Source organism: Brachyhypopomus gauderio, chromosome 12 (assembly GCF_052324685.1).
Source record: "Brachyhypopomus gauderio isolate BG-103 chromosome 12, BGAUD_0.2, whole genome shotgun sequence".
Classification (NCBI taxonomy): Eukaryota; Metazoa; Chordata; class Actinopteri; order Gymnotiformes; family Hypopomidae; genus Brachyhypopomus; species Brachyhypopomus gauderio.
The window spans coordinates 24,340,901-24,353,835 of NC_135222.1; the positions used below are offsets into that span (position 1 = coordinate 24,340,901).

The following is a 12,935-nucleotide window of genomic DNA, read 5'->3' on the forward strand; positions in this document are numbered from 1 at the left end:
AGGTCCACTTTACCCCCCACTGCCACGCCCATGCATACTCCTACACCTAAGAACATGTGATCATTGCACCAGCATTAGGCTTAGAGCATGTTTCAGCAAGAGAATGATCAGATCTTCAAATCTAACTATTTTTAAAGAATGAATGTTAGGTTGTGAAACCGTCTCTAGTCATGATCATAGCCATCAGGGTTCAGAAACATTTGTTCAGCCCTCCTGACAGGTGTCAGGAAAGAGTCCCAAAGATTAATGAGAAAGATATTAGTTAAATACTGAAGAAATAAGATGTTTCTGAAAACAATTGGTTAAGAATAAAAAAGCAGATGTATGATTACTGTTCTTATCATGTAAGGAAGTACACTGGAGACAGTCAGGCTAGATACGACTTTGAAGGAGTGTGTGCTGTATTTTTAGTCAGAATGTTCAAAGCAAGGTACAGTACTTTATGAATTTCATTTTCAAAAAAGACTTTCATTGGATTGTTCTGTGAATTTACACTCTGTATGTCTATTGTTCTTTAGTTTTGGGTTATATCTAAATGACCAGGCTAAAGTCTCAACTTGGATCTTTGTTTATTTGTTTTTGCCTTAATGTGACACAAACATGTGATTTTCAGAGCTGTGTGCTTGTGCAATCCTTTTCTTTCAAATCAGATTTGAGTAAATTCTGTATGTGGTCCTACATCTGATATGTATCTCATTGGTAGCCATGTAACATGAATGTGGACAGTCAGATCAGTATTCATGTGGTTTTGGGTGATTACCTGTTCGATCACTGATGTTGCCCTGGCTAGGAGTTCATGACCAATAATGCTTTCTTGCACTTGTATGTATGCTTGCTTGTATAAATGTAATTACATACAAATATGGTGTGTTGGGTACATCTAATTAACACTCAGTGAACACTTAGAAATGATTTAGAAACACTTTAAATAAGTATTTTTACTTTTTTTTTACTAAAAAAAGCATGTACTTCTGTACTTGGGTACAAAAACTTTGTTCATAAAATGTATAGCTACATAAAATTGTAGCTAATAAATACAGCTTTACCTCAATTTATTTATACTTTATATTATTTTGATTTATCGAGCCTCTCATTTTTTCCACATATTTAAAAATAATATATACATTTAAAAACATATATACATAATCTATGTAATCAAGAAATGTAGCAACATAATACTACATTTTTAAAAAGTGTATTGGGTATACGTATTTGCAAGACATTACTTGTCCAGTCCTCTCAGCTCTAGTTCTGTACAATGGCTGACCCAATGCTTTGACCCCAGCTTCAGAAATAGATGTTGGGCTATATGGAGACAGCATTTCATTGCCTTGTACTGAGCAATGACAAAAACCCTCTTAATCAGTAAACTAATCAGACTCATCAGAATTATCACAATTTTTAGATCATATTTAGATCAGCATGCCGTATTCAAAGAGAAACTGTAATTGAGTTATGCACTCATTAGATCACGTAGCAGTACTCAGCATTTCATTGCTGATCAAATTTTTGTGACTGGTATTAATTAGTAGGGTCCTTTGGGGGTTCTTGAAGAGGAATATCTTCAGTTTGATTTTGCAAATCTATGAAAAGGAAACAAGAAACAGACATGTTGTAAACTTTGTGAGGTCCCCAAACACACTGCTGCTAACAAAACTAAGTCATCATCCAAATGTGTTAAAAAGATATGTGCAGGGTGATCAGTGCAGTACATCTGAGTGTGGTGTGGGGGTTTTGGGCCAGAGTTTATGTTTGGTTATGGATAACCATGACAGAGAAACTATCAGAACCTCTTCTGCAATGTAGCACCAATAAACTATTTTGAACACCTCCATCTCTTGCCTGGAAGGGTATCAGGCTGTGCGTCTATGCATGTGACCTAGTTTACAATCATGAGACTTCTGTCAAAATAACCTTAAAGATAGCGATGACATTCTTTGTGGGTTATATGAAGCACAATGTTTTACTTATGTCAATACTTACGTTGTAAATATCTTGCATACAAATTAGATACAAATATTCAGACTTAGCAATTTGGGGGCTCAAGGCGAAATTAGCTAGGGGGCCCATCAACATTAATATGCGAGAAATAAGTTAGCTAGTCAGGGGGCCCCCTACAGTGGGCTGCAGTGGGAGGGGCTCAAGGCAGTTGCCTAGCCACGCCTCTATGCAAAGACCGCCTATGCAAATATTACAACCAATGTTATTCGGCGAGTTTTTCGTCAGCATGTTGCATCTGCTGATTTTCCACTCTGGACATTTTGCTTGAGCTTCAATGAAATTGCATTATATTTATTGGGGCTTTAAGGAACAAGTGTATCCAATTATGTGTCCTGCTTCTTCTATAGGCCAATAGCAAACAAGAAATCACTGGAAAATGATGCTCCCACCCAACAAAACATTACGCATGAATGTATCAGACGGGCACTTGAGCGAGCAACTTGTTGCCTACAAAAAGTCTTCAGATTTGACTTGAAATTTGTCCCTAATGACTCAACTCGACCTCGTCTATAATGACTCATGAAGAAGACTCAGTCCGTTATCCAAGTGCTGTGTGCAAAATATACTTTCTTGGTGTTTATTTTGTCATTATTCCTTACGTTTGTTTCAGTGATTTGGGACGAAGCCCCTTTTCTCGTGACGTATCATGAGATACATCTATCGCGAACTAGAAATCATAGAAAAGTGTCAAATGTAAACAAACAAGGTTGCCATGGCTACCTCATTCATGGGGCGGACGCACCGCACTGTTTAGCCAATCGTGGCCGTTGTTCTGAAGCAAACGCATACACGTCACTCGTAGCTAACATTTACAAAACAGATCCGGAATCAGATGCTTTCAGGGTTCACAAAAAAAACTCAGACAGCTGTGACAGGCCAATTACAACCTATTACAAGCATACATTCATGGAATGGTCAAATTATCGTATACTTTTTTGGGATTATTGAGCGTACATCTTACAGAGGGCAAAATTATCATACAAATACGATAATTATCGTACACCTGGCAACATTGCTCCTATTATGCATACTGAATCTCAACAGTCTTTTCATTACACACTGAAGTTGAACAATATTGTACAATTATTTTAGATACAAGAGGAAATGTTACAGATGAGTAAAGTAAAAACTATTACTTTTAAGTAATTACTTTCATGTTAAGAACAAAAGGCTTGAGAAGTGGTGAACTGTATTTCTTTGACACTCACCTGGAGAAGCAGAATCACATCTTTTAAGAGATGTTTGGGAACTCCGATCTAAAACACAGTGATGCACCATTCTCAGAAAATATTACACAAGTTGTACACACAGTAAATGTGGTATAACTTAAAATGTTATATCTTGAGGAAAAAACAGAACATATCTCTTGTCAATGCTGGACTAGAGAAATAATCAGAAGGTCCATTTGCACACTTCAATTCCAGTGTGAATATGTAAAGGATCTATAAACTGCTACTGTTTGTTTCACCTGCATGTCTCTTCTTCAGCATAATGCCTCGAACGATGTATGAAAACCCAGCCACCATCACCATCACCACCACCACCACCACCACTACCACCACAGGGAACACAATGGAACCAGGTCCTGAAGCGAAGTTATGGTCTGTTAAAAGAATGGAGGAGAAAACATGGGTGTATTTAGAGGTATTTTAGATAACAGGACTTTTTATTGAAGTTATGACATTTCATGCCCTTGTTATACCTAAACCAATGTCCAGTTTGTTGTCCAGGCTCAGGTGGATGACAGTGCAGGTGTACTGATGCTGGTGTAATTCCTCTGCGCTGACATCCAACCTCTTCCTCATCTGGTAGGTTTCATCTCCGTTAGGCAGTGCCTCTCCTCCGGTCATCAGATGGTCAGACACAGGCTGTCCGTCTCTGAGCAGGGTCAGGTTGATGTGACGAGGGTAAAAACCAGTGGCCAAGCAGGTCAGCTGAGCTCCTCCAGAGTCTACGAGTGCCTTCTGGATGAGTCTGACTCTGGGTTTCACTTTTCAAGAGGAATAAAGATGGAGAAACACCACATCCCATCGCAAAGACATTAATGTAGTCATTACTGAGCTGCCCTACACATTAAAGCTGCAATTACAAAATATACAAGAAGAAATTGAACTACACTTTACCCAAAATCCCACATTCTAAAACAATTTCAGGCAAACCTATTGTGCATTTCCTGTGACCCCTACCCATAAGGCTTTGCATGTTCTTGTTTGGTCTCCTATTACACATCTGTTTTGATTCGATACCTCGCCCCACTCAGCCTGTGTGCATCTCACCTCATGCTCTACACCACCCGTGATTATTATGTTGTGCCCATTATAAACGTTAAGCGTGCACTGTAACAAATTGATGTAAATTTACAGGGAAAATCTGACAGTAAACTACTGTATACTTCATATACAGGAAGTTGCTGTGAACTGATAAGCATTGTGGGTATCTTTACTGTAATTGGAGCGCCCCCTTTTGAGCATTTCCTAATCACAGTATTAACAAAACTGTAACTGTAATTAGCAATGGCTGCTGGGAAATGAGAAAACCCTGAGTTTTTTCCCTATTTTTTTCTACTTGTTTGAGTGTTTTAGCAGTTGTAACACTGCATTGTGGTGCTTAAAGTTACATCGTGGACCTGAAAAACTAATCTAAGTTTTTAGCTAACTGTACGAAGCTAACAAAAAATATTAGAAAAATACTTAGGCTAGAATTTTATATAAGGGCAGTCATGGCCTGGTGGTTAGGGAACTGGTCTTGTGACCGGAGGGTCGTGGGTTCGATTCCCAGACCTTAGGCCATGACTGAGGTGCCCCTGAGCAAGGCCCTTAACCCACAATTACTCACTTGTATAAAAATGAGATAAAAATGTAAGTTGCTCTGGATAAGGGTGTCTGCCAAATGCCATAAATATAAACCCAGCCATTGATGGTTAAGGGTCTTGCTCAGGGGTCCAGCAGTGGCAGGTTGGAGGAGGGGGGGATTCAAACTCAGGACCTTTGGATCGCAACACCAACGTCTTAACCACTGAGCTACCGCTGCCCATTTATGCAATTAATACAGAATTAAGTGTTCTTCAGTAATATTATGAATAAACAAAAATTAGCTGTAACAGAAATTAACAGTAAATTGCTGTAGGTTTAAAAAATACAGTAATATTGTGTAGATTTTGTTTACAGTATTATGCTGTAATTGTAATTACAGTATCCGTACTGTAAAAATAGGGCATAATACTGGTGAAACTGCTGCCAGTTAATTACTGTAATTTTACATGGAAATGTAAGGTCCTTAAGGTTATGCTGGCTTTGTTTTGTTCCTTTTATGTTTGGTTTCGTTCATTCCACTAAACTCCTCAGTTGGACACTTGTGTTTGCTTCCTCCGTTCTTCCTGCACATTCTACACTGTACGGACCTCCTAGATGGACCCAAGTGCAGATGAGATGGTGCAAGGAAGAGAAGTGGCAAAAACTGGCATAAGCCATCATGTTTGATATGATATTTTACCTTTTTTAAGCACACGATTAGTTTCCTTTTCCAAGTGTTTTCTAAGCAATGCGATGCAGTTTGGGTGGTAAATATATCCATATCGCAGTGGATATTTGTGAGACCACACTTCATTCACCATTTCCGGCCACCTCTTGTCAGTGTGCAGTGTGTCATGAGTGACATCGTAGTACTCCTTCTCTACAATCTCCCCGTTGTAAGCATCATTACTCGCCAATCCTCCGGGCTGATCGTTCTCCAGCAACTCGCATCCAGCAGCTCGCTGAAAAACATAAACATCTACAAAAACATATTGAAGAAGAAACAATGTTTATCTCCAAGGTATTTTAATGAATACATCTTAGATGAAAAGTTTTCTGCAGAACTATTCCATCCTCCAACATCCCTGAAAAAAAATATGATAATTGAATTGCAGTTGAACTGTAATCCTGAACAAAAGCATTGCTTACCGTTTGTGTGGTTGAAATAGTTACTTAGATAAGTTGCTCTGTTTTTCATGCGTCCATGCATATATTCAACAAAATAATGTCTGAAATAGTCCATATCAGCTGCCTCAAAAGATCTTTTTGGGCCCATTTCCAGTCCTCTGTATAATATTTTCTTTTCATTGGAGTCATAGTACCCCAACTGTATATCATCAAGCATCGTGACAATTGAGAATTCAGGAAAAGGGGTTTCTCCTTTAATGTATGTTGCAAACATCCATAGAGTATGTGAACCTGTTGGGAGAGAAAAAAAAGGATTTCACTGCATCTGTAAAATGTAATAATGTAAAATGTAATTTGTTAAATGACTCACAAAGGATTTCCCCCCACTTCTTAACCGTTTCTAGTTCGTACATCATAACAGAAGTCACACTCCTGACTTAGTGTTTTTCCACTTTACCCATTTTGAATCTCTGACCCCTACCATTTCCTTTCTGTGATCACAGGCCTTTTCTGTTCACTGTTCCCCTAGCCTGTTCCTCATTGTCAAGACTAAGACCTTCATTGATTCTCTTATTCTTAACCGTTCTATCTCTACCATTTGTCCAGTTTCTTCGGCTCTCCCTTCTCCTGAGGAGCAAGTACACTCCGTAATGGTGATCTCTCTGAGTCCCGTAATACACTAGCCCACTTGAAATCTAAAATGGTGACTTACTTTTCCCTTTGCCATTCCCCCGGCAGTACTCATCATCTTCTCTTTCTGCATATCATACCGTTGATTTTCTTTCATTACTGATGTCCTAATCAGGTCTAGAACTACAGCCTGCTCACTGAAACTTAAGATCACTGATGATCTCATGTCTGTGGATTCAGGCTCTTTGTGGATTCTGGTATCATTTTGCCGATAGATTCAAGTGCAGCATATGACACATTAAGCCATTCTATCCTTCTGTCTAGGCTGCATGAGCTGGGCATTGACAGCTCTGCTCTGGACTAGATCACTTCATAGCTAACCAACAGCAAACAGTTATCCTTTTTGGCTATACTACTTCTGCTTCTCCAGTCAGTTAAGGGGTTCCTCAAGGATCAGTGTTTGGGACCCTCCTATTTATTGCGCACATATTTAACTTAGGACATATCTTACGCCACTTTAATCTTGATTTCCACTGCTATGCCGATGACATCCAGCTTTATTTTAGTGCTAAATACATAAAATCAGATTTCTGAATCAGTTAGAAATCAAGAATAGGAGGTGCAGTATTCTCATTTTAAACAGTGATAATACTGAACTCATTAATCACCTTTAGCTAAATCTCAAAAAAGCTAATTTGCTGTCATGCAGCGTGACCAAGGAGACTACAATCCCCAGAATTCTCTGCAATGACTGCCTCGTTCCTCCTCCCCTCATTACTAGCTTACACCTGTTGCTCGTCTCTACCCAGTATAAACAGAACAGTTCCCACTGTGTAGCTGAACAATGAAGTGCTGAACAAATCAGAAATGCAGAAAAACCTGTGTTTAATAATGACTGAAGAGATGTTGTGTTCTACTATTGGCTTTGACAAACCAACCCCACACATTTGTCAAGTCCTATGACAAACTTCCTGTTCTTTTACCATCATACCTTTCCATTAATTTTGAGCCATTAGCCAGTCTCCACAATCCCTTATTTATGATGCCTAATATAGGAATAGGACTAAATGAATACATATGCACAAGTGGCCATCACATACTGGTAATCTGCTAACAACCCATAACTCAACTACGCCACCTAGAGCCTCACCTCCCTTTCCTCCTATTTGTTCTAGGGAAGGGCGAGGCAACCATTAAGGACACTCAAAAATCTCCCCAAAGATAACTCCCCAATTAAAAAGCTCTGATCTACTGGCTGGCCAACCCCGCCATCCGCATGTCTGCGAAGTCTGAAACTGACTGGGGAGGAGGGAAGTCGCAATCACAAATTAAGTGCATTCGTGTATACAGCTCAAAAAATAAATGTAGAAACCCACACCAATATCTATTTATTTGTTTTTGAAATTTCATTCCTCATATGTTCATTTTTTGATTTTCAGTTATATTAACTGTCGATATTTTAGGATGCCAAACTAGTGTAACTAGTTTGGCTCACAAAATTTCAAATTCAAATCTCTATAAAATACACAAAACAAAATGATCAAATAATGAAACAAATTAATGTTTCAGTTGCTTTTCACTGAATAAAACCTTCCTTTATATATTGCATGTGTTGTCTGTGGGTATTTTGTGGACAGTAAAAGCCTGTTGTCTTCAGGTCAGCAGTGTTCTTCAGGTCATATAGGTAAAGTTGCCAACACCTCTGAGTGGGTTCAAGGAGAAGGTAGACCCAACTTTATTTACCGGGGTTTTTTTTTTCAAATTGGTGCATGTTACATTAATGTTTGGATCGGTCCATGTGTAAACTATTCAGGGTCAATGTTGAATGGGTATGTGTAAACTGTAAAATGTGAGTTTACTATGATTTTAATGGTGAAAATTGTTACTCCCCTTCGAACACTCACATTCAGAATATTTGGAAAGGTGTGTCATGATGAATATATACATTTAATTCATATTTGAGACTGCAAAAATATAAAAATAATACCTTTCCATAGGCTGTTTCCAAATAATGTATTTTTCATTCAACAGTGCAGAAAATGTAAAATCTCTTTAGATGTTTCCAGACAGATTCAACTGCTTCAGAACTCATCTTGACATCACCAAAAATGTGACACTAATATCACAGCTTTTGTGGAGAGCTGTGCTCAATCCTAGGTGTATCAAACACATCCATAAATAGATACAGTTTTAGAAAGGCACATTAAGCTACAGTAAGCTATGTGTCGATACTTCATATTAAAATAGGTATACAACCAGGATTAGAAGGGTTTCTTTGTTAAAAAATACAAGCAACTACTTGCATATAGGAAGCAATACAAAGGTCAACGTAAGCACATCTCAACAACAAAAGCAGCTCATTTGACATGAAAGTTTATACGTTTTTCTACAGGTTTTTCTTAAAAAGAAGAAGATGTCAGAGAAGCCAGTAATCAGGAATACTTCATCCAGTCTCTCCACCACCATCATTGTTTTCATTCCACAATCCGCATGGAGAAATCTTCAGGAAAAGAGCCAACTTATGGAACTGCAATGGACTAATGTTGTTGCAAAAGGCATTCGCTCAGTAAATCCAAACTGCAATTTTGAAGTCATTGGGTCAAAACGGAATACTCCTCTTTTTAAATGCTCAGGGTGTTGTTGATTTAATGACTGCCCAGTTTAAACAGAAGTTGTGGTGCATAGCGAAGCCACATTTAAAGCATACGTGTTCTTCAGATGCGAAATGGCAGTGCAGTAAGGAGACAAAAAACAGTAAGAAGAAATTTTTTAATGAAATTCTGAGTCTCCAGAAAATTATAGATGAAAAAACTCACTCCTCTTGTGAAGTACTTCAAAAATATTTCTCCCCTTCCAAAAAATGTAATCATCTGGTCCAAGATCACTGTCCTTTTTTGATCGCCTGTGAAAAATGTCAGAGTGTACGTAGATGCAACAGGGAGTATTGTGGAAAAAATACCAAATCCAGCTTTCTGTGTATGAGCCGGTAGTGAGAACCCAACGCAAGAGTTTTCCTCCATTCCCAGTAGCATCATATGACGTGATCACACCACTGCTTCTGTTCTATACAGTCACTGTCAGAGATCTTGTGATATACGGACATAGTAACTTGGAATACAACTTTATTTGTAATCAGTCAATTGTTACAATAAAGGGTTCACGTTAATGTCAAGGTCTTTCACAATAATAACTGGGTGCAAAATGAAATATGAAATTGTCATAAAGTGTCCTGATGTCCACAGCTTGGTAAAGCCCATAACATTTGTTTTTGTGAGGACAAAAGTCTAGTTGAATCATTTAAAGACACGCCAAGTCACAGATTAGAGCTTCACCTGTGACAAATAATGCACACATTAAACTGCACCTCAATTTAAAATTATTCTTTAAAATGTTATATACAGCAGGATTTAAAAAAACTTTTTTAAATTTCTTCAGTGTTCTATTACCAATGGCACTGGGTTACACACAACTGCCATCTGATAAAGATCAGGACCTTGTTTACAAGAAGGCAGATACAGTACAGGTGTAGGTCCAGATATCTTATCAATATTTAAAAGATATTACGGGTGTGTTCCTTTCTGCAGTCTTCTGTATTGTCCATTGCTTTTTGACTCTACTGATCCATTTCATTGTGATTTTCAAACAGAAGGCTAGACCCACTGTAACTTCCTTGTCCATAAGTGAAATGCAAGATGAAACATTGCAAACATTGTGAATATAAGATATGATGCAACTTTGTTCTCCAGGAAGTGTCTTATCATTTTTAACAAGTATAATTATATAAGAATCATAAGATCAATCATAAGATCAAACATGAATATGATGTGATGCCCCAACACTATAACTCATCCAGTGACCTCTACACCATCTCATGAGCCACCCACTCCTAAATGGGTTCCGAGAGAGAAACTCTTAACCAACACAAAAAAGGGACTGTTCCAAATGTTTTTTTAGGTAATCTTGTGAATAGCACACAATTATGTGAATTATGCTAATAATAATAATTATAGGCAATAATAATTGCCTGTAATTATTGATTGCTAATATCTCAGAAGTACGTCACATTTAAACAAATGTAAAAGTATTGTATGATTAAATCAAAATGCAATTACAACAGGACTTAAATTAGGGCAAGTACTCTTAAATTGATTTGTTGATGTTTGATATGGCAAATAACCATTAGGTGTTGGTAACATTATCTCACAGAAAAGAACAGGAATGAAAATAGGCGGAAAGACAGAAAACCATGAGCCAATCTGAGGATTCCAGTTGATTAGCATTCTGTATCCCCACGTATGGCTAAGCAGTGACTAGATGGATTTACCTTGTTTCTACTTGGCACAACAGTACTGCGATACTGGTGTTTTTGGGTCATGTCTGTGTGCCTGTCCTAAACAGACCACAACAGAAGAACGGCACTGTCAAATCGGCACAGATTAAACAAGTGGTAGCAGAAGACCAAGGAGATGACTGAGAAAATGTTGATAGCAGGAAATATCCTGAAGTCTATTTAAATGTGTGCACTAGTATATCATGGTTTTTGTGGAACTGGGGATGGTATTGAGGAAGATCAGAATTAAAAAAAAAGTGACTCCCTATTCAAATGCATTTTCCATTTTCGTTATTTCAGATTGCTACAGTAAAACACTTACAAGTCACAGGAAGGGTGCATTAGGAATGTTTCAAGAATACAATAGACCGATTTGATAATCTGATTTGTGCATTTGATTCAAAATGTGAAATCTGAAATAGACATTTGACACCTGTTTGGTATCTTATTACTCACAATTCCTGCAGTAAAATTTACTGAAAAACAAAATGAGCATATGAGGAATATAATTTCAAGAACAAATTTGATTCGTTTATTTAAAATTGCATCAATAATCTTAATGAACCGAATGCATCTTTAACAAATACTTTAGACCCCTGTTAGATATGTTTAAGCTATAGAACATCAATTTAAAGAATTTCAAAAGGCAGCATTGAGTGAGATTTCCCCCTGTATCGCGTCACAATCCGGCTACCGTAAAACATGATGAAGGTGCGCAGCTGATCCTACGTAGATTGCGCGACCGAGCTGTTGCGAAGTGCAGATAGTGTGACCGCAGTAACCGCCAGAGAAGCCAATTAGCGGTAGAGACAAAACTACGTTCATCAGCCAGGACGTCCAACACTAGAACAACGCTCAGTTTACGACTAGCCAGTCTACTCGCATAGCTCACACACAAATGATAATAAACGAAGCGAAAAGTTAACCTAACCAAAAAAAAATAATAAGAAAACCTAAGGCGAAACAACAGCAATTAGAGGAGGCTCCGGTCCACCAAAGCTTACATCATAACACATTACGAAAAAAGATACCATTAAGACTCCACCTGGTAAAACACCATAAGCAATCCAGAGTTTGAAACAGACTTCAAAACTACATATGGAAATACATATATCATCATAGGAAAGTGAAAGAAAAACAACGTGTAAAGTCATAAAGGATGCATACGCAAAATATACACACAGTCATGCTATATTCTACAGGTTATGCTATATTCTACCATATTGTGGTGTACTTAGATTCCCTACACATCATAAACCCACACTCGTGTCTATAATGTTCAAAGGAACAGGGCCTTACCTGCGTTGTAGGAGAAAGGAAAAGCGAGCATACAGCATAAAAATATCACACACTTCATGTTGGTACGGGCGATCACTTTCACTTTAGCTTTCAACAGATGACAGACATCTCAAGTCTCCCGGAAGTTGCGGGAGACTCCCGCATATACGTATCGGCTCACTGATGCCCGCAAGTTAGACAAACTCTCCCGGATTGCAGAACGCGCGTCCAAGAGCGCGCGCACACACACACACACACACGCGCACGCAGCGACACGGACTTTCCAGAGTGCGTGGCCGAGGCGAAGGGAGAGGGAGGGTTCTCATTGGTCGTTTTTGTTTCAAACGCGTGTGAGTGTGTCTGTTAGTCAACCAATCATTGTTTAGTGTGGGCGGGCATTGCTTTTTTCTACTGGACTGAAGCGTTCAGCGAGAGAAACAGCGTCATGGCAGAGTCATGACCTTCCAAAAAGAAAATTAAAACACACTTAACTTAAATAGTTACCTTCGTGATATTGATCACCAGAGTGAATTTAAATGTATTACATATTTAGGCTATATCATGCATGAAATTGCATGCAATACATTTTCGTTTTTCTGAAGTGAAATTTTTGCAGGTTATCCACAACAATACACGAACGAAAACGAAAATGATGGTTCATTTGTACAGAATGTGGTTTTATTTCACCTAAGCGTCAAAACTGTACACGCCTATTTCCTCAGTAGAGTTGACAAATCGAATCCCTAAAATGTGGGAATCGTGCAGAGCAGTATGTG

General features: G+C 38.3%; 1 protein-coding gene across 1 annotated transcript; it reads right to left on the minus strand.

The window, feature by feature from the left end:
- Positions 1 to 933: 933 nt before the first annotated feature.
- LOC143528324 (zinc-alpha-2-glycoprotein-like) lies at positions 934 to 12,455 on the minus strand. The gene is made up of 7 exons (XM_077024016.1): positions 12,181 to 12,455; positions 5,943 to 6,212; positions 5,494 to 5,772; positions 3,704 to 3,991; positions 3,470 to 3,604; positions 3,210 to 3,257; positions 934 to 1,583 (listed from the first exon to the last, which is right to left on the minus strand). The coding sequence occupies exons 1-7, from the start codon at positions 12,236 to 12,238 to the stop codon at positions 1,522 to 1,524; spliced, it is 1,140 nt and encodes a 379-aa protein (XP_076880131.1). The 5' UTR covers positions 12,239 to 12,455; the 3' UTR covers positions 934 to 1,521.
- Between the last annotated feature and the right edge of the window lie 480 nt (positions 12,456 to 12,935).